At 41.0% G+C, this 22,540-nt stretch overlaps 2 protein-coding genes across 4 annotated transcripts; both read right to left on the bottom strand.

Annotated features, from left to right (window-relative positions):
- Positions 1-1,002: 1,002 nt before the first annotated feature.
- LOC135499881 (uncharacterized) lies at positions 1,003-21,919 on the bottom strand. 3 transcript variants are annotated; one of them, XR_010449363.1, is made up of 4 exons: positions 21,555-21,919; positions 21,149-21,289; positions 9,228-9,281; positions 1,003-2,461 (listed from the first exon to the last, which is right to left on the bottom strand). XR_010449363.1 is itself a non-coding variant. In XM_064790906.1 (3 exons), the coding sequence occupies exons 2-3, from the start codon at positions 21,177-21,179 to the stop codon at positions 1,554-1,556; spliced, it is 939 nt and encodes a 312-aa protein (XP_064646976.1). In that variant the 5' UTR covers positions 21,180-21,289; positions 21,555-21,919; the 3' UTR covers positions 1,003-1,553. The 3 variants fall into 3 exon arrangements, 1 of the variants encoding a protein (XP_064646976.1); XM_064790906.1 differs by lacking the exon at positions 9,228-9,281; XR_010449362.1 differs by lacking the exon at positions 1,003-2,461 and having other exon boundaries at positions 6,064-9,281.
- LOC135499879 (uncharacterized) lies at positions 9,281-18,298 on the bottom strand. The gene is made up of 2 exons (XM_064790903.1): positions 18,105-18,298; positions 9,281-12,039 (listed from the first exon to the last, which is right to left on the bottom strand). Exons 1-2 carry the CDS (start codon positions 18,109-18,111, stop codon positions 10,982-10,984), a joined length of 1,065 nt encoding a protein of 354 aa, XP_064646973.1. The 5' UTR covers positions 18,112-18,298; the 3' UTR covers positions 9,281-10,981.
- Positions 21,920-22,540: the final 621 nt, after the last annotated feature.

The raw sequence follows: 22,540 nt of genomic DNA, 5'->3' as shown, positions 1-22,540 counted from the left end.
AACGTGATTTCTAGGCCACGTGCTTGATGTAAATGAAAACAAACACTCTCATCGGTCCTCTCATTGGTCAATTGCGTCGGTATAAATTATCGGAAATTTCCGAACCGCACCACGCGACGGTAAAATTACAACTTCCCGGCTCGATTCGCAACTGCACTCGGGCGTGTGACGCCCATCCGGATCTAATTGCGTCTGTTCGGACGGAAAGTCTCCTATGTGGAAGGTGCCCATAATTATGGGCAGTGCGATTCTTTTGCTACTCTGATTACTACTTTTTCCGGGCAATTCCATCGTCACCATCAACAAACTGTCAGAAAACCACTGAAAGGGACAATCGAACAAACTTCTTACAATTCTCGCTCAATTGGATGCCTGGAGGGGGGGGGGGGGGATTATCAGTTACTGTGACAGCTAATTATTATTGCCTTATACTTCAATTTGGCTTAAGTTGTTTAAAGATTAAAATGCTTAGCAAGCGAATCTATTGAATATGTGCATCGGTAATAAAGAAGTTTGACTATTTTAAACGAATTTACAATAGAGGCACAGACATGAAAAAAAATGAATGGGGACTATAGGCAGGAGCAGAGGGGCTAATTTGGCCATCTTTAGGTGACTAATATCCACGATAATGGTCCTGAGTCATGTCAGATTCAGCACTGGATATATTCCTCATACAAGCGTGAATCATTTCGATGTGCTGAGAGATGTGAGAGACCCTTATTGGCGACTCGGTTTGACTTTATCTTGCTTACCCAGCTGCTGCCTATATTGTCCCTTTGAGGGGAAATCCACGTGACTAGGCCATCAGAATCGACCGGTGCTGCATTTCAAAGAGTACATGATTTGTGGGCAAAAGCCATGCAGCATGGGAATCTATGTCTTTGAAAGGTAAAAAGATATTATTCAAAACTTTGTACATTGTGATGTTTATGAGTAATTAGCAAAGCTTTTGTTTGAACTAAGATGAACCAAAACTCAAGTTTTACAGCTTGACACATCTAGAACTGGATTATTTAGGTAAATGAGAGCATAAAAAAATTAATTACTTTACATTTTGAGTTTTAACGACTTTGTAGGCAATATAGGTGAATTCATGCCTGGAGGGGGGGGGGGGGGGTATTATCATAATACCCCCTTCATAATGCTCTTTTTTACCTAAAGCACCCACTTTTGAATGTGATGTAGATTGCATCGTATTGATTACAGAATCAATCGTTACAATCAATAGGCCTATACCAGATTGTTTCCATTGCATTGCATCGTATTGATTACAGAATCAATTGTTACAATCAATATACCAGATTGTTTACATTGCAGTCACTTTAAAAAAATCCGCCACCAGGTTGGGTTAGCACTCTGAGCGAATTTACACGATTTGATATGAATTTCACTGTGTATACGAGTGCTAGCAGTACGGCGTGAAATGACAAAGCGCTGCTGCATAGCGCATGCGTTGTCGCAATCGCACTAAATGTCAGACAAAACCTACCCATAGGGCAGTCTTCCAAAATCTATAGTTTTTCAAAGTCTTTACATGGCTACACTTTCTATCAAAAAAATATAACTTCTTCAAAAACTTGTGACCCTAACGTCAGCGCCTCCTTTACTGTTCTATTGGTCATTCGAGTTCGATCTACAAAGGCGTAATATGGGCGGAGTTCATCACATTTTCTGGTATATCGTTGAGAAAAGCCATGTTCGTGTCTATGATTCCAAGAGGACGTTACACAAGTGGACAAATCCATATTACTCTCAAGGAAGATGGTAGTGTTTTTTGGTGCATAAAACCAGTAACCTTCAAAAGGTCGTTTGGTGAGCGGGAAGACCCAATCCTTTTTGTAAATTTCGTCAGCAAAGCGTGTTTTGTCAATGTTCCATATGTTATCGGACTCTTCCTCATAGAATATGATGTCAATAAACGGCCAACGCCAGTTCAAGTCTCCGATTAACTTGTCTGTTTTGTCACTGAATTTCCATCTCATGTGGTGATCAGTGACGCATTCATAACCAGGCACGGATAAAGCCTTCAACGTCTTATTCTTATCCACATGCGCCACCATCACATCGACATCATCATCCCAAGGAATGAAACCAAAATGGCGGTAAGACCCTAACAAGGTGCCGCCACACAGGAAATAGGTCAAGTCGGCCTTTTCACAAAGCTCGTCAAATTTCCGCAACAAATCTGCATAATGCTTTATCTCATCTTTGGACATTTTTCTGCTAAAATTATCATCTATCCCTTTTTTATCAAAGTCTGCTGGACTTAAGAGCCACGGTTCATTGTTCGCTTGTAACGTTTCGCAATCGAGACATCTCGGCAGCCGCTGATATCTCGCGAACTGTGGATGTGGCGAAATTCTGAGATGAAGAAGAAAAATAAGGATGGCCGCGCCGATGAAACCGAGGCTGATGAAAAGACCGATGAAGAAGCGTCTTGCCATGGTTGTACCTTTTTCTGAAACGAGATAGAAGAGGAATGATACAAATTTAAGAGTAAGAAAATCAAAGAAATCTTATTACCTGGAGTTATTATTTTAAATTTTTTTCTGCCTTCCGTACTAAATTCTCATTGTCCTCCTACGCGTTGACATCGCTTGAACTACTTCAAATATTACATTTTAAGGGGTACACCGTTCGGAATTACTGGAAAATAGACATTCTGTTGAACGCAATGCCGTAGTGCAGTTATCATCGATAGGAATTTGCTGAAACTTCGCATTTGCATATTTGTGTATCTGTCCACTCAAAGATAGGGCTGAAATTCATATTCAGTACATATTTACGAAATTGGAATTCGAAATACAAATTTCAAATTTTTAACTTACGGCGTAGGCCTTTAAAGGGAGTACAAAACTATCAGGGTCGGATAGGAAAGAAATATTCTTCAAAATAACTCTCTAATCGGAGTGACCGGGGGCGTGACTTGCCTGGTGGCTTTAAATTATGCTATGCTGCAGCCTTATGTGGAATAAGTCCGCCCTCGATGCCCTCCCACTCCCCAGAGAGATGAGGAGTTGATCAACAGTTTGCCCGATTTTGCAGTGCAGTTAGACGTGCTAGCGGTTTGCCTAATCGAATAGGCAAAAATCTATTCATTTTCAACCAATCTCAACAATATTTGTGGCTTACATTCTTTTATTTCTTTTTTTAAAACCTGACGAAATGAAAAACCGACAATGTATCACCTTAACTGTGTACATCGTTGATCTCAAAGCCCTTTACACGTATTCTCCGCTCTATCCCGAAGCCATGATACCTGGATAGCGTGTCACGCCGACATATCTGGGTGACGTTCGATAGAAAGACTTTCACAACCAAAGCATTGGCTTGGCAACCGTTCCTCTAAGCAGCAGTGAATAACCATAATATCTAAGGGGGACATGGGTCGGAAAACTTGTTTTTTAATTTCTGGATGGAATTGAATGCAATTTGCAGGGTATACACATGGGTCATCCCTAATTCCCAAAATACCACCAAATCTGGTATACCACCTCGGTTGCTAGGATACGGTGGCCATCTTGAATTTTGACTCCCCGAACTATGCCGCATACCATTTTCTTTTAAAAAGGCCCCAAATCTCTCTAAACCAGTTCCAAATGACAATTAGATCATTACTCTACAAAGTGCGGTGGTTTTCAATATGAATTAGCGAGTTTACATTTACTTTACAGCCCCCAAAAAGAGCTATATTTTGGGGTGGGGTGGCACCACCTTCTCTGCCACACAATATGAAACCTGTGTAAAAACTCCACATGCCTTTAGCCAATCAAGCGCATCTTCTAATCAGCCGCTGTTCACATGTTCGTTCGGAGATGTTCGGGGCAAATCAAATCACTCGGAATATGCCGAACAATAATATGGGTAATTTATGCAATTTGACACAGAAATAACCGCATGGTTTTAGGGGGAATACCCCGAATGGCGTCATCTATTTTCAATGGGATTCTAAAAGTAGAGATCACGAGCTTTCTGGTGATGTGCGGATGAACCCCCTTAAAGTAACCAGCCTTGTTACTCTTAGCTATAATCTGACTAGTTTCGCAATTGGATCTCCTAAAAATTTGACAAACTCTATACTCGCTAAAATGCTGTGGCAGATGTTAGTGCGTGTGGCAGTAGTGTGAGTGTGCGAATAAAACTTACTGGAGGGGCTGCAAATATATCCCACGGCACCCGGAGTATCCGATCGGTGTAATAAAATGACCCTGCTTGTTAGAAAGAATTCGTCTGACGAGGCTCCTCAATGTATCCGTGGTCATATTAATATCTGCTGTTCGCAATGGCGTGTTCGACTCGTATCATCGTATCGTATCATACCGAGCCTCGAATTGAGTGTACTCCTTTAAAATCACAAATGGCGGTACGAAAATGGCATTCCGTGGTCTATCCCAAGTCTATCCAGATGGACAGCTGAATGTTGTGTAGGGTAGATGCCAACCTCCGAAATATAGGGCAGGTAGAAGGTCAAGGTCGTTAGCCAAAGCAATAGAAGCGCACACATGAGTATTAGCAAAGACCACGCCCGCGAATAATTATTGACGTATTGATCATGAACGGTAGCCAAAACATGCGTATCAGACCATCGCAGTAAAATCACTGACCGAGATAGTGTCCAGCGCAGCCGTAGAGAGAGATAGCGTACCGGTAAGCAATATCCAGTGAATTTGCCATATCGCGGGGGTAGTTATCTATACTATAATGCGCGTTGTGGCCGCTAAATAGGAGGCGATTTTTGTTTCAAAATTGGGCCTCGAAAATGCGTCGAATTCTTGCAACTTTTGGTTTCGTAGGTGTGGATCATAAGTAAGAGTGTCACTGAGGGTGTCATACGTCGAATATCTTGGTGGTTTTGGAATAAATAAGAACTTTTCAGAGAGCACGTCGACTGGAGAGCTCCGCTCATTCTCAAAAGCATACACAAACTTCACGCATATTCTCCCTGCCACATCAGTATTAGCTTCCAGCACGTATGTAGTACTATACAACCTGGTCCATGGTGCAGGGTATTAGCAGGGAGATTAATGATTAACCTGTTCTATTTTAGTTCTATTCGAGAAACACTGACCTGAGTGATAAGGCAAGGAGGATACCGCGGTGACGTCACGGCTTTTCCAAGATGGCGCTGCATATTGTAAACAAACTCGATCCACGGCCAAGGGAAAATCAAGTCATCAAAAAAGTTAGATATTTCGCATCAAGTCAGAGTTATTAGTACTTTTCTGCTATGAAATAAGTCTTCAGACAATAAGCTATCATTTGAATAATGAAAAGTGCTGTTTTGATGGGGAAAAATAAGGTTTTTTAAACCAAATAGCCGGCACCGATCTTCCAAAATTAGCGATGGTTTCAAAACAGTCTCCCAGATATGGGGCAATCTCTTCATTATCATAATGGGATGTGGAGGCATGTTTACAGATTTTACAAGTTCGAGACCTGTAATACCTAAAACTCGCATAGATCCCCATAGATCCCCTCTATTTGTCGAGTTAGCGCCCCTGTAAGATCATGCATTTTCGGACACTAGAACGAAATCTTCCTGCGGATATCGCGGTTTCGGTGATGATTTAAGGAGGAATTGACTGTTCTTAGAGTTGTATGGGACAGAAATGAGTTCATACTTCATGAATACATGAATATATTATGATATGGGCGGGCTTCTAAGTCAAAACAATAACAAACTCAACTGCATCTCTACTGTATATTGCGTAGTGTATTGCCTAGTGTATTTCGTAGTGTATTTTAGCGGAGACATTATTTCCGCACTTTGGCCACGCCAAACGTTTTTTTTATTCGTGGAAGTTAATCTGCTCTGTAAATTTTATTTTACACAGGAAGAATCCACACTAGGTATTGCAATATTTCATGTCTATTGGTGTTTTTGTGTACAGGAGCGCACCAGACAGTGAGACATGGAGATGTGTTCAGTGCTGGTGCTGTCAGTGGACTGATTCTGATTGGCCATAGCGATCACTAATATGGGTCGGGATCACGTGATGTGACGTCACCGCGGTATCCTCCTTGGTGATAAGGCAAATTCTGCTGAGTGGCCCACCGGAACATGCAGTCAGGGTATCAATAAACAGTTATGCCAGGATGGACAAAATATGTACAGTGGCCAGCGCTTGCTCTTTGTTTTATTCTTTACTGACTGATGTTGTCAGTTTGAATTGCGTTCTGCATCTCTCCATGCGCCTGGCTTTGGTCCGACAGTGGCATTGGGTACGGGAGTGGGTAGGTGATATGCCTAATATGTGAGGGTCTTATTTGGAACAGGACCTGCTGTCACTGGTCTCAATGCATTGTGCAAAATAGCGTACTCCAATCAATCTATTGGGGGTTGCATGTAGATAGCATCAGCAATAAGTCCCTAAATGCAGTTAATTTCGTGTTTAACCTTTAATAAAACTTCAGTAACGTTAGAAATTTAATGTAGCTCAATCATCGTGCCCATTTAACTAATGTATATTACATTTCAACTTTGCCCGCTCCATGGGTATATGCTAGTTTATTCAATGCAGAGTGGATGTCAAATCTTGAACATAATAGAATTCGCTTTCAAAAGCACCTCTTGAAGTGTTTTCTTTTCAACCGTATGGACCGCATAATCTAAATGGAATCAATGAATAGGTTTTGAAGCTTTTTCTGCTGTGTCTCAGTTACCCCGAGGACACCCAGGTCCAATGTGGGTTACGTATAGGCAAATATAGGCACATTTTGCATATGGTTTCATATAGGGACGAAGTAGGCAGATCTGAGCTCACTGCCATGTGTCACATGCATGTGGATCCCACATTGGATATCACATGGGCAACTTGGGCTGATTGTTCAAGTCAACTAATAATGTTCAACATATGTATATACGTTGTAAAACTTATGCTCAAAATCAATTAATGCAAACCATGGGCATAAAACATCACAGAAACATCAGATTCTATACTTTTCACAAGTTGCTAGTGGTGGTATGCCAATGAAGACATCAAGGGTCACTCTAGATATTTACCCCTTACACCCTGTGGAGAGGAGAGTGTCCAACTCATCTCACCCAGGAGTTGCTGGTGAGAACTTCAACAGTTAGGGGATTTTTATTCAGAAGCAGTACAACGTGCTGGAGGTTAGGCCTACACTGTAAAACTGAAGAGAATAAATGAGCTCTAGATAAAGACCAATGTACACAATATTATATGAAAATTATATTATAAGAAAATGCCATTCAATGAACCCAAAAGGAAGTCCATATAGAACCCATGTAAAACTTACATGCCCGGTTTGCCCACATGGTCCCCATCCGAACACCCGGGTGCATATTCCACGTGGGGTCTGGGTGGGGAAAGGTGGGGCCCACATTTGCCCACTTGGGACCCACATTAATTGCCCACATGAGTACCCATATGGCTGCCCACACTTGCCCGTACATTAGCCATATGGGGCCATAAATTTTGCCATCTGGGAATGCTCCGGTTCTTTGCCTTGCCATTTTGCAACAGTTGCTATGGTAACACTTTGTCTGTTTACCACTCAAAGGCAGCAACGATGGTGGCTTCACATTCGCCCGTCACGTGCCTGATATTAGAACAGACCTGAGGAGCATCGACAGCCAATACTCATTTTCCAATGCTGTACACAGTCATCCGCATCTTGCTCACGCGTGGTGATACTCAAAATAGATCCTAAAAAAATCGTCACAAATGCTATTTCAGTGCAGGTAATATGGGGGTGGGGGACTAGTTTCTGGGCGCCTAAAAGATTCAAGGAATGAGATGAAGTTCAAATGTCGTTTTAGGTTGTTGCTGTAATTGTCAAAGTATTCTAAAGTGACTTCTCAACTGAAGCGCTGGGTCTTATAGCGTGCACAGAGGAATACATTGGCCAATAAGAAACAACGTAAGACACATTTGGAACTTCCAGGGTCCACACCTTGGGTGACCAGAACCAATCAGATAAGTGTACCAAATTGAGGCTATCAATCTGCGTCCCTGGAAACCCTCAATGGTTACCAAACACACTATTAAGTTCGAATTGTTATATAGTGATTTTCTCCTTGAAATCTTTCACTACAGGCCTTATTATTTTTCATAGCCTTGCTAAATTTGTTTGCAGTTTTGTCCCCCGTCAGATTTATTTGGTATAAATCGCTAGTTTTTTTGAGAAACGGTGTTTTTGTGGTCATTTGTCCTTTTATTTCTGGGATATTCTAAGAGTTTTCGCAATGTCCCCGAAACGCCAACGCGGACGCCTGTCCAATTGTTTTATTTGCAAAATGATAATGAAAATGACTATTCAATTGTACAGCAGTAGTGACCTTTTATTTGGACAAGAAAAAAAATCAAAAGATATTTCCGAAAAACAGGTGAACTACATTGTCCATACTCTAAGTACAATATAAATACCGCATGGAGTTACATTAGTGCGAGCTGTATACAAACCGCCAGTTGCATGCATACTGCAACTTATATAAAAGCATCCCATTGTACTGCGACAGGATGGATATAACAAACTCAACCATACCCTCATTACAAAAGTAAAATGCCGACTCGGTTGTCAGGAAATCACACTCACTACAAGAGATTATTCGTTTGACTAGAATTTTCCTCTTTGAAACAAATAGTTTCCTTTTAGGTATGTAGGTGAACTTTTGGTAATTCTTTTAATTGGCCTTAATAATGTCTTCGAGCATTTTTCACTCTCGTAAAGCAAATAATTATATCAAAATCAAAATGTAGTGATTTTGGTGCCGAACTGCATACACATGACAAAAATGATCTGCGACACCTTAAATGATCAGATGTAAATAGCGAGCAAGGAATGCCTCACGAAAAAAGAGACGTTGGCCCATGCTCGGGACTTGCCCGACTTGGAGTGGTCATGCGTACCACACAACCTCGCTGCAATAATCGAGAACGCTCTGTCTTCGAAAGTCACCAACCTTCCCCGAGGCTGTACCAAAGGAAACCATCAGATGATGGGGTCCCGGTGGTAACAACCTAAGTCAGACTTAGGCTGTTTTGATATGAGTGCAGACTGAGAAAGTTGACTTAATTCTCCACATTTTGATACCAATATCACAGGGTTGCAACAGTGACTATTTTGAAGTCCTCATACTATGTATATAGTCTTGGAGAATAAAGTTGAATTGAATTGAATTGAGTCAGGAATTTAAATGGAAATATGAAGGAAGTCAGGTATGCTTTGGCCTCTCCTGAAAAGTTGGAAAATTGACTTACGGTAGGTTGTTTTGGCTGGGACCCCTTCATATGTGATCGTAATCTACGTGACGGCTGCAATATATCAAGGCATAACGCTATAAGTGTCCCCTTATGCACTTGTGGCATAAAATGAGTAATTCAATGCGCTCCGGAAGTCGCAACCAATATAAACCTCAGTATGGGTAGTGTGATCTGACCTGGCCTTAATACATGTAATACATCACTCGGACCTAGTTTCACCTTATCAATGAAGGGTCAGTTACCGGTGTAACATCTGTGGTTGTTTCCCATGTGTCAGTGTTTCCAAACAATAGGCAGCTAGAGAGACCACGACTTTTCAATAGGGGGGATACACAGAAAAAATTGTCAATCTATTTTTGAGCGTTCCCAAACAATGAGGGGAAGCACTCAAAAACAGAAACACTCAAAAACATTACACCGGTATCCTCGACTATGTACAATCTTGCATGTAACACACAGACATTATTGATTCGTACTAATGATACTGGGATCATTACTCGTGATCCAAAGAGGAAAATGAAAGAAAGAAAAAGAAAAACGTCTTATCGGCTTTCTGATGACAAGTCCTTCTTTGCCTGATTTTGGATGAATGGGATAGCTTGGTGTACAGAGCTGAAATTTTGAGGGTTCTTTTTATCTGACAACTGCCCACCGCCTTGAAAGTTCCAAGTGAATAGGCCGAAGCGTTCTCTCCCAACGCTCCCTCACGTTTTGCTTAATTTTGCTCAATTCATGATTGGATGATAGCTATAAAAGGGTCAATGGGGCTGTCTGATAAAAAAAGATTTCATTCAAATGTGATAAGGGCGCAATTAGATATTGGACCCCCAAAAGCACTGATTTCAACATTTACACCGACCTCGGCGCCACCTATACCCTCGCACCTTCATTATCCTGCAATATTTTGATGTGGCATAGTATTGGGCAAGCAAATGGAATCCTATCATTCATAAACTAGCTTGGGATGTTGAGGGCGAAGTGCAGGATTGTATGAGATACAAGTGTCATTTCAGAAAAAAATACTGTTTTGCAGTGCCCCCTACAAGCCGCACCCTCAACCACCCACCGATTTTTTTTGATTTTCTGCAGCTCCTTCCATCATAGACTGACATATATCAAAATACAGCTGGGCAGTCATTGGCGCATTGAGATATTTCAACTTCAAAAGTTATTTTTTAAGAAGTCCAATTGTCACCCTCACAGCAGTGATCATTCCAGAGGCCCTGGAAAAAAATCTTAGTTTTTTTTGGACCTGGAATTTCAGGATTTTTCTATCTACCGATAGGCCTTTCACCCGAAAAAATTTAAGGCAAATCAAAGATGGTCACATATCACTCTATGATAGAAATCCGCCTGATTCAATTAAAACTGGCTCTTAACAAGTTTTCTCGACGCACATCGCGCTGTAAGCTAAGTTGGGGTTAGAGTTTTTCATGCTTCTGCTAGATCTGGACTTCTCAGAAATAGATTAAAGTAAAATAGGTAATCTTAATCTCCCTTTTAGTTTTCGAGTAATTTTGTCATGAATGTAAAAATATCCGCAATATAAAACGCGCCAATGCACTGCCAGCCACGACTGCCTCCTGCCAGTTGACAACAGTCTATCAAATATATGGCATACAAAACTGAATTACATGTGCTCTAAAAAGACAATATATGACAAAGCTTGCTCTCCTAACTGATAGCTGGTTCCACTTCTCATCAAGATTATTTAAATGGCGTTGCCTTCTCCTTTACCGCTTACAGTGTCATCAACTGTCAAAGAGAACTGTTTGTAAAACGCGTGAACCAAAGGTCAGCATTTCCTTCACCTTGCCATTTGGCAGTCGAGTACGGTTTACAAACGCGTGATATAGGCGGAATTCATCACATTTTTTTCTATACACTTTAGAAATGTGATGTTCATGTCTATGATTCCAACTGGCAGTGACACACATTGATAAATCAATGTTATTCTCCAAGCATTTTTTAGTGTTCTTCGGTGCAGGAAACCAGTAGCCCTCGAAAGGGCGCTTCGTCAGCGGAAATACCCAAGACTTATTATAAACATAGGGGCCAAAATTTGTCGTATCGCTGTCCCATACGTTGTTTTGATCTTCCTTGTAGAACGTGATGTCAACAAAAGGCCAACGCCACTGTAAACTCTTTCTAATTAATTTATCTCGCTTGTCATTAAATTTCCAGCGGGCTCCTTGATTAGTTACGCACTCGTAACCAGGGACGGAAAGCGCTTTCTTAGTTTTGGCTCTATCCGGATACGGCACCATTATATCAATATCATCATCCCAAGGAATGAAACCAAAATGACGATAGGATCCTAACAAAGTGCCGCTATACATGAAATACGTGATGTTAGCCTTCTTCAAAAGCTCGCCCACCTTTCGCAATAAATCGACGTAATGTTTAATCTCAGCTTTCGAACATGACCTCTTGAATTGTTCATCCGGACCTTCTTTGTCAAATTCAAAAGGATTCGAGAGCTTTGGTTCATCTTTTGCCAGCAGAATGGTTTCAATTGCCATTAGCGATGGTACTGGCGTCATTTCTGCTGTAATTGTTATCGGGGTGGTGTAATTCGGGTCACTTTGATATGATGACACTACTTGTGTTCCTGTGACATCTTCCATCGTCTCATTCCATTTTTTATAATACAGACGATCACGTAGGCCCCTCAGGTTCGATAGGCTAAGTCTCGCGAGAGCGGGATGCGGTGAGATCTTGAGGTAAACGAGAAAGATACCGATGACCACTGCGACAAAAATGAGGCTGATGGCGAAACATCTCTTCGTGATTCTGCTGACGTTTTTGTCTGAAGTGAGAGAGCATATGTTCGAAATTAAAGTTACAAGTATAGAAATGTTGGTTTTTCATCCTATTGGCCTTCAACAGGACGGTGACTTCCAAACGGAATAACTGAATAAGCTTTAAGCTGCAATAAATAATGCACAAGAGTGGAATGTACCAGAAGGAATATACTATAACCTCAACCTTGCTTTAACCTGAAAGTTGCAAGTTATGTCAAAGTTCCCAGTAAACACCACCGAAGTCAGTCTGTCCCCTAGGAGCTGGCAGCGGCATATTAGGCCAGATCAGATTTCGCAGTGGCATGCATTAGAGTAGTGCAGATGACCTCAGTCTAGTACACTTTATCTCGGTAATAGTCATTTCGTTTCTTGTTTGCAGCATGCAGAGGAAGTGGGGCTCATTAACTGAAGGACTTGTTCACTGAGTTTGGGCGTGTCTCAAACTTCAGTGAATACCTGTTGAACTGAAATCTTTGGAAATTGTGTCTGGTATAGCTATTGAGGAGTACTACGCAGAACAGACATCAATGTTTTAGCGCAATAGAGCCTGGATGACAACAGAAATAAGGGGGGGGGGTCGTGTCGGAGAGAACGATAGGTTCCGCCGAAATCTTAAAAAATTCTACCGTAATCACATTTCTTAAATTGGAACTGATATTATCAAGAATGTACATTCATCAGTGTTATCGTGAAACATGTAACCTTTCTTCATATCTAGCACTGATAGGCTTGATGTGGGACAAAGTAAGCTGATAGCCACCTTTGAAAAGCGCCGTGCTAAATTCCTTTCGAGCCGTACTGTTTTGAAATAAAAGAAGATTGGCTGGAATTACAAAACTTACTATTAATTAATTCTATTTTCTGTATTCAGGTAGAACACAATACACAGTTACAAGCATTATGAGCACCAGCGCACAAACGTCTCATGAAGTGGTCAAGGAGTTGTATGGATATACCATACAATGCATTCAGGCATCCCAGTCGGGGTCATATCGCCCTGTCTTTTGATTGGTCTACTATCGTTTTATTGAATGCAATGGATGTGCACGTAGTCTGTGACACAGGTCATCGCTGCAATATGTCTTTGCCTTTGCCTTTTATTATTTTATTGTATTCTGACATTTTCACTGTTACTGATACATATCACAATAAGTCCTCGCTGTAGTATATTTTCCGGGTATCATGAATAGGGTCCACCATTAACATTATTATACAATAATGTCCGCCATGACATTTCTTCGTCCAGCAAAATTCCATATTGGACGACCTTAAACATCCACTATTTGCTATATTATGCAATCAAATGTCTTGGCAAAGAAATCAATCCAAAGGAAAATAATGATAATAATAATAATATTTTGATTGGATTAAAACCTTTTAGGATCCGTTACGACATTTTTTTGGATCCGTTATTGCTTTTTTGGATCCGATACGATGTGATGACTTGAAATCACATGATGTGAATCGAGTTACGCTATTGGCCAAGAACATTTGGTAGCATAATATTAAACAATGTACAGGTTGTTGCTAATATTTGAGCGCTAGGAAAACAATATTCCCGGCTGGGGAAGACGATTCTATATAAATTGTCCAACAAATGCACCACATCGTGCCAAGTAGGATTGCCTGCTTACAGAAAGAAATTACTGCCTTCAAAACATGACCGCTTTCACCATATTAACATCGAATTAGTACGAATATCATATGATACGCCTTTTCATCCTTCATTTGTGATCCGAAGAATGCACATTGCATTACATTGTGGTCTTCCCTTGTTCACTTGCACCCAAAGGAGGGAAACTAATATAAGGCCAAAACCCACTCTCAAGGTTTGGGTGGTAGACCCAGGATGGTTGTCTTACCATACAACAGGGGGGGGGGGGGTATCGGAACGCATGCGGTGAGTTTTTAACAGATATCGGTTGAAAGTGTGTTTCAAGCCTCACCAAACCCTCAGACAAAGACTAGTGTTACTCAAAGACAAACTGTATAAATTTTGCAAATGTGGGATTGTATTTAACATCAAGTGCAGGAACTGTGGCAAGTAGCATGTTATGTCAAGTGCAGGAACTGTGGCAAGTGGCATGTTATGTCAGACCTCATATAGAAAATGTATGGAAGTAAGAAGCTCGCTAATATAGCAGCCACCAAGGAGGATACCGCGGTGACGTCACGGCTTTTCCAAGATGGCGCTGCATATTGTAAACAAACTCGATCCACGGCCAAGGGAAAATCAAGTCATCAAAAAAGTTAGATTTTTCGCATCAAATCAGAGTTATTAGTACTTTTCTGCTATGAAATAAGTCTTCAGACAATAAGCTATCATTTGAATAATGAAAAGTGCTGTTTTGATGGGGAAAAATAGGGTTTTTTAAACCAAATAGCCGGGCACCGATCTTCCAAAATTAGCGATGGTTTCAAAACAGTCTCCCAGATATGGGGCAATCTCTTCATTATCATAATGGGATTTGGAGGCATGTTTACAGATTTTACAAGTTCGAGACCTGTAATACCTAAAACTCGCATAGATCCCCATAGATCCCCTCTATTTGTCGAGTTAGCGCCCCTGTAAGATCATGCATTTTCGGACACTAGAACGAAATCTTCCTGCGGATATCGCGGTTTCGGTGATGATTTAAGGAGAAATTGACTGTTCTTAGAGTTATATGGGACAGAAATGAGTTCATACTTCATGAATACATGAATATATTATGATATGGGCGGGCTTCTAAGTCAAAACAATAACAAACTCAACTGCGTCTCTACTGTATATTGCGTAGTGCATTGCCTAGTGTATTTCGTAGTGTATTTTAGCGGAGACATTATTTCCGCACTTTGGCCACGCCAAACGTCTTTTTTATTCGTGGAAGTCAATCTGCTCTGTAAATTTTATTTTACACAGGAAGAATCCATACTAGGTATTGCAATATTTCATGTCTATTGGTGTTTTTGTGTACAAAAGCGCACCAGACAGTGAAACGTGGAGATGTGTTCAGTACTGGTGCTGTCAGTAGACTGAATCTGATTGGCCATAGCGATCACTAATATGGGTCGGGATCACGTGATGTGACGTCACCGCGGTATCCTCCTTGAGCAGCCACTCAGCAAAGGAGGTTTGAATGTTCCAGACATAAGACATGTAAGATGTATGATAGAAACAATTCGAATCAAATGGACTGATTAAAAACTGCATTATACTCTAAAGACCACATATGGAAAAGTGCTTATTCTAATACTGACTGTAACTAAATAAAATTTTCTTCTCAAATTACTCTATAAAGTCATTCAAAGAATATCAAATCGACAATAAGGTGCCCCAAACTTTATATAGAATTACATGTACTAAACAGTTGGTCTAGGGTCGGACAATCAGACACCAAAAAATCAATATCAACTAACGGTCTTTTGGCGTACTGTGTACGCAGAACTGGTAGACCTGGGCTCTTGCGTACTGCGAACAATCAGTAAATTGTGCGAACTTACTAATGGACGGCCCATTAAGTCACACAATAGAATCGTATCACGAATATCCGTTACGAAAACGGATGATTCCTTTTCTGCCCATCTGCCAAATGTCGACAAGCCCCCGCATTCAAAAGCGTTTTTATGAAATTAATTGGACGCTTATTATATTTCCAGTACAACAACACGGTATCGAATGTACATGAAAAAATGCCGGCAGCTGCAGAAAAGTCAATCGCGTGGTGATGTTGATGTGGTGCTTTTGAATTCTTAAAAGTGCAATGGAAAGAAATGTTCGGGACATGCTTGGAACGTTCTTAATAATTTATTACGAAATACCCTTTGCTGAGGAAAATGTAAACTGTTTTAAAAATCAGCCCCTTAACTAAAGTTAAAAAAACAGAAGTGTCCTTAAATGGGAATGAGAATGCGTTTTTAACTGTCTTTGTTTGAGTTCTTTCATGCACGACCACTGCCGCGAGAAAACTTCATTGCAAGAGGTTTTAAACTCCACTAAAACGGTTAGTATGTAAAAGTTTAAACGACCCATAATGAAACAAGACAAACTAAATGAACCAAATAAACATTCCATTCCAAACAAGAAATTGAAGATCAGGTTTAGATGTAATATGATTGCGAGCGTTAGGTTGATATTTGCATGAAATGAATAATGCACTTTTATCCACTTTAAGTCCAATTAATTTGGCTCGTTTCAAGTTTATAACAAGCCAAAATAAACGAGTGAATGACACATGGCGTACCATTGTGCACTATGCAAAACTTGAAATGACCAATTTGATGTGAATAATATCATATTTTATGCTATAAACATACTTGACCGAATCCTGCAATGAATATTACATGTAAACCTGATCTTTCATTTCAGGTTTCAAACGCTTATATAGCTCGTTTATTTATTTCTTGTTGCTCGTTCCAATATATTTACATACTACCACAAGGAAGATTTTTTCTTATGCCTGTGAGCGAGGTTTCACTATAAAAGCCACATTAAGGCTAAACATACCCCCGGACGAAAATATTGTTAAAAATAAACATGAGGCCAACTAATGTAATATGATCTCATGCTCATTTCTATCTCATGAGTGTTTTTTTGGCCCTAGGACTATACCCTTGCACCCGGTGGGTGGAGAGACGTTCGAGTTAATAGACAACAGGTAAGAAAATTGACAGAAAAAAAAGTACTTCTTTGTAGGGGCCAGCGTGCGCTTGGTTGACACAGCATTGCACTCAACACACCCTTCAACACTTGGAAATCAGAGGAGTTGGACCTGGATCATGACTGGGTGATTATACTGGCGAACACACACACATAAAAGCTTAGGTCATTCATCGTACATGAATTCATCATTCATTTTTAACTACTGATCATGTAAAAGGTACATTTGAATGTTTCACGTTATCCACCTGTGTAGCTGCAACGCTACAATCTACTGAAACAATTCGAAAGGGAGATCGACAAATCAACAATTCGAAACAGTATTACATTAACTTTATCTAAAAGCTTTGTGCCATTATTGATTTTTACCTTGGAATGAGGTATTGGTTGAACGTGCCAAAGTTCAGAGCTGTACTAGAATATTTATTCACTGTTGAAATATGACTCACATTGACAACCAAAGAGATATAGAAAAGAACCAGGCCGGTCAGGTTAAGTAATCCCTTCTATCTCCGAGTTCATCGCAAGTACAAATGTATTTACATTGGCCTACTCGTCATACGGGGAATACTTTTCGCTGAATCAACCACAAATCCATCCTGAACTTCAGGACAACATCGGACTCAGTAACGTGTGCGAGGGGAGGAGGATACGACTGACTCAAGGATGTCACAACCCCGGCCCCTTACTGTGCATACTCCCCCCCCCCCCCCACACACACACACCTATATTGTTCTCATCTCTTGGTACCCATCTTAAAAATGTGACCAGGGATGGGAATAATGGTCGAGTTATAATTCTTACATAGCGGTAAATGTCCGAATTCAATGCATTACATGTACACAAATGCATACAAAAACATATTTTGTTACCATGGTTACCGATATGAAAATATCATGATTGGTTTTGAGGTGAAGACTAAACTTCAAATGAATCCGACCAGTAGTTCGCCATCCAGAGCCCAAAACGATGCGGACTTAACATTTACGAAATAATGAACCACAGTAAGCAGATCGTACATCAAGTCAGCAGTACAATTACAAGTACCAGCATCACGCCATGCACGTGGGAGGCTCACACTCCGCCTCGTCCCTACCCCTACGAGACAGTATGAAGAGGATGACGAAATGGACTGCCCCGGGAGTCTAGGGAGGCTGAGCATCCTGCTGCATCATTTTCTCTCCCCATCAGCCGCATGAACCTGTATTTGTACTTGCAGTACGATCGATAATAAACATATGTCTTACCAACCAATGAACGTAGCGAAATAGGTAGGCCTACTAAGCAGGTTTCGCAAGCCTTACGAAGAGCTACGAATCATCTTTTAATTCACAGTCGTACGAGCAACAGAGAAAATCTTAAGAAATACAATTTTGCTTTGCTTCTTTGACAACGAAACGATAAAACATGCCAACAATAACGCATACATACCTTCCATCTTAGAGTAACCAAACTCTATCTTCGACTGGCGCGACTACACTAGTGAGCAGTATTTCACCGAAAGCGTGTATGCACGTAGCTTACGTCGATAGTGCTTGAGTTGGTGTATCTAGTCTGATGCATGTGTATTTCATGTTCTTGTTCGTATACACACGTACAGTAGTGGGAATGGTATTGAAGCTCCTGCGATGCATTCCCAGCGACTCGAGCAATATCTATTCTGGGAACACTTGCTCCAGATATAGCCGACCAATCATTGTACTCAAATTCGCCTTCCAGGATGCAGCAGAGTCAATTGTGTTCGGGCTGAGTTCAAGTGTTTAGCGCCATCATGGGACAAATAATGATAAAAGGCTTGGCCTAAATACCGCCTGGTATGTAATTTATTTTGGCTGTTTTAATTTTGAACAATATCAACTAGTAACAGATTTCAGGTTGAAATAGGAACTCTTTGTCTAGATTTTACGGGGTCGGAAAGATATTCTGCCGGAGGCAGTAAACCCGGCCGCGTGTCAAATTGTGACATGTCTCATGAAAACGCTAATAAGACATTTTAGAACATTTTAACATTTTAAAACATTTTGGAACTTTTTCAAATTCACTTATGACATTGACAAGACATAGGACTACACTTCTGAAAAGTAAGATGAAAATCCCAGCATTGAATTGTTTTTAAATCACAAAAATGTATGTATCCAGAATGTACATGTACGCGGACCAAATAGTAGATTTTTCTGGAGTGCTGAGCCCATTATCAATTGTATTCACCGACACGATCCCTTGTAGGTGGTTTTGGGTAGGTAATTAAGCCATCTCATCAATGATTTGGCCTCCATACAATGCACATCTCATTCCTGGCGATATATATGACAATGGAAATGTCCCAGAAAATTTCAGGGACTAGTTCAGCTGGCAAGATCATTTTATTTTTTTAATTTAACACTTTAACTATTGAATGTAAACCTAAATGTAAGCTAAGTACGTTTGCGTTTTGATTACAATACGAATAAATAGTGCCAACCTCCGGATCAGTTTACCCTTCTTCTCAACATGCACTGTGCATTTGGGTCAGGTCAGCATCCCTGGAACCGTTATTCATTGAAAACATGGTCTGATGATAGATTTCAGTGCGTGTCTTGTGCGAAAACCACGAGTGAGTGTAATGTTAGTGTTGTCGCGACATAGGACGCGTGGGAAAGGAAGGGAATGCAGGGAGACTACCGATAAAGTAACAGCCCTTCGACAGCCGATCAGGCGGTGAAGGATGGATATACACACAACGACGGTGGATCGGCATGTGAAAATTAGGACCGGTCAGAAATGCTCATATTTGTAGCGCTGGTGTAACGGCTCTCTTCCCATTATGTGGGGTTGGCTAAACCCAGGCTTGAAAACTACCCTATCTCCATCATATAGTTTTGTTCCTGATAGAGTTACTGTTATCCTCTGAGATGGCGGAGGGGGGACTCCAGTCTGTTTATTCTGAGAAAGTTAAAAGGGCACGCAAATGCCCCCCCCCCCCCCCCCCCACTAACTCCACATAAGTCTAATCTGATTAGTGTAATTGCCAGCTTTAGGCCTTCGTTAAATACCAAGTTTATCTCCTATGCTTATCAAAAACTTTAAAATTCGTCGAATATGCCATATGCCTAAAAGGCCACCGTGGGCTATAATTATTTTAATGACTGGTGACTGAAGAAATAAAATGACTGGCGGAATATCCACACTCTCGACTGAAAGGTAGACCGTTCCGTCAATTTGATAAGGCCCACTGCGGTTCATATCACTGGAGGCGAGATTAATTGAATGCAGGTGATGCAATCCAATGATGCAAAACTCAGCGTCCAGCGTCCAAAATCTGCGTCCAGGTTTTACCAGAATCTTTCAAATAAATATTTTTGAAAGACTCTGATTTTACCAACTCATGAACTACCTGTGATATCAGCTCAGACTACAAACCATTCGGGTGGGCGCGCCACATCATGACTATTCGCCTGATCGTTTATCACAGGCATTAAGGTCACTTGTGTTGTTTTGGCCCCATTACAAGTTCACATTCATATCAAATATCAGCAATCTGGGTCGCGTGTCGGAGCACATTTGTCAACGAGACAGCAAAGCAAACAGATGACTTTGATCGAGTAAATTCTGGAATGATGAAATTTGAGAAATTGTATTTTATTATTAGTTACGTCATCCATTGGCCAGCCATTTATGGCTTAAAAGAGACTGTTTCAATTGTGGTCCTGTTCGGGGGTTTCCGCATATAATTTTGTGCATCGGTACACGTTCATCAAAATGTACAGACGTCCTGCATTTTCACTCGCAATATCCAACCGCATACAATGAATAGCACTAAGAGGAGGTAGAGTGTAAATGTTGAAACGAGCCAGTTTCTCTTACCAACTTACCGTGGTGAATATACTCTAATTTCTCCCATCTATGACCGGTTCTGAATATCATTATCTTAGCTATATACGTATATCAAGGCTAATGCACATTGTCAAGCGCATTCAACCAGTGCAACGTCTATTGACAATGCGTTTTGTCAGACTCGGTTATGACGTCATCTTCCGCCTTGGCCTATGCTTTGATTTAGATATAATTAATCAACCGGCCATAGATCGTTAAATTAGAGTATATGCACATGAAGCAAAGCAGTGTAACACCTACATTCGTTCGCATCCCAGTCACCCTCTCCATTTTCTTGCAAGGGTTGGAGCAAATGAATCGCCCACCAAAGGCACTTAGAGGCGATTGTGTTTGTATGAGGGGGGGGGGGGGGGGAAAAAAGGGGATTGAGTGGTTACCCTTCTCGGCATCCCGTCCTGATTCCCGACAGGTAAAACTCCTATGAACTACTAGTATTTTGGTACTCCCGATCGTGAATTATCGAGTGACTATCCCGATCATCCTAGCCCGTGTCCATCCAGGTGTCCAAAAGAGTTACAAACACTAACGGCGTAGGCCCGAAACTCTTGATCGAGATAGCCAATAGGCCTAAAAGTCCAACATGCACCTCTCATTTAACTTACCTTCAAAACACGTAATCAAGAATCTCGCCATGACCAAGGCTCCTCGTAGCACGGGTATGGCGGCAAGTGATCACTGACCCAGCAGCACTTCTTCTCGAACTTGTCCACCTTGATGCCGAGGAGAGCATACCAGACTTCAACCTTAAAATGGAAAAGTGAAAATCAATTTATCGATTTGATTCGCATACCATGATTTAACACACTTTAAAGGTAGGAATGTATGTTTCCACTTTTGACAACGTTTGACAGGGTGCACCCGTTGCCATGTGTGAGCTGTATGCATCCTTCGCGTGTTTCGAAACATAAAGTGGACTTATCCTAGGACGGTTTTGCCCTTGCAAGACCCATAACGGACCACTTGGATTCGCAGTGACTGGGAAAGTGATTGATACAGTTTTTCACCCACCTGACAGTTGACCTGAGTTCAGAGGTGTATTCCTGTTTCGCCTATTCCTGTTCCGCCTATTCCTGTTTCGCCTATTCAAATGTATTGCTAACCTCCCCACAGACGTAGGAATATGAACCGTCCCTTACTGACCGACCAAACCCGAGGAGAGCCACATATGTACGCATTGACGAACGCATGTTACGCCTCAAAGAACAATACGTCAATGGAGAGAGGGACATAATGAGTTACGTTGATGCCATCAGGTACCTTGTCTGACATAATATCATGATATGTATTTTCCACCTTGTTTGACTTTATATGTGCTGTACCTACATGTATATTATGACATGGGTTTTACAGCTGATTTTGATCAAATAATTATGAGAATGTACAATATTCTGTATTTTTATCAAAAACTCATGAATTCAGTTTTCATAAAATAAACGACTGCTTTACTCTACTTAATCTATTAGTTTTTACTGTGTGTCAGTATGGTCCTATGGTCCTATGGTCAAATAAGTCCCGGACTGTCCCCGTTTTCAAGGTGACTCTTTCAAAACGGTCATGGCATGGTTTGTTAACAAAGTTGATGGCATTTGATTAGTCAAATTGTCATCACATCGTTAACATCATCCAATTGTCCCCTCACATTTTCCCCATAAAATGGACATGCATCCCTAAGGTTCCCCGTGGGAGAGTCGATTTATTGTAGGGGTACTGGAAAGTAGGCCAAACAGGAATAGGCCAAACAGGAAATAGGCCAAACAAGAAATAGGCCAAACAGTAAATAGGCGAAAAAGGAATAGGCGGAACAGGAATAGGCGGAACAGGAATAGGCGAATCAGGAATAGGCGAAACAGGAATTTTGTAGGCGAAACAGGAATAGGCGAAACAGGCATAAACCAGTTCAGAAGCGGCCACGTGCTATTTTTATCACCAGCTAATTAAATTGCTTGTCTTCGTCACATTCCTGGCCATGGTGATGCACAGCCAAACTTTCCAGT

Source organism: Lineus longissimus, chromosome 15, assembly GCF_910592395.1.
Source record: "Lineus longissimus chromosome 15, tnLinLong1.2, whole genome shotgun sequence".
NCBI classification, from domain to species: domain Eukaryota; kingdom Metazoa; phylum Nemertea; class Pilidiophora; order Heteronemertea; family Lineidae; genus Lineus; species Lineus longissimus.
Note: the sequence above shows the minus strand (reverse complement) of the source record. Positions and strands in the feature narration are given on the sequence as shown.

Bases quoted from the DNA above. Each gene is read 5' to 3' on its own strand.
- LOC135499881 (XM_064790906.1), bottom strand. From the start codon at position 21,179: ATGGCGAGATTCTTGATTACGTGTTTTGAAG. The intron at 2,462-21,148 runs GTAAGTTAAATG...ATCTCGTTTCAG, and splicing joins CTTGATTACGTGTTTTGAAG to AAAAAGGTACAACCATGGCA.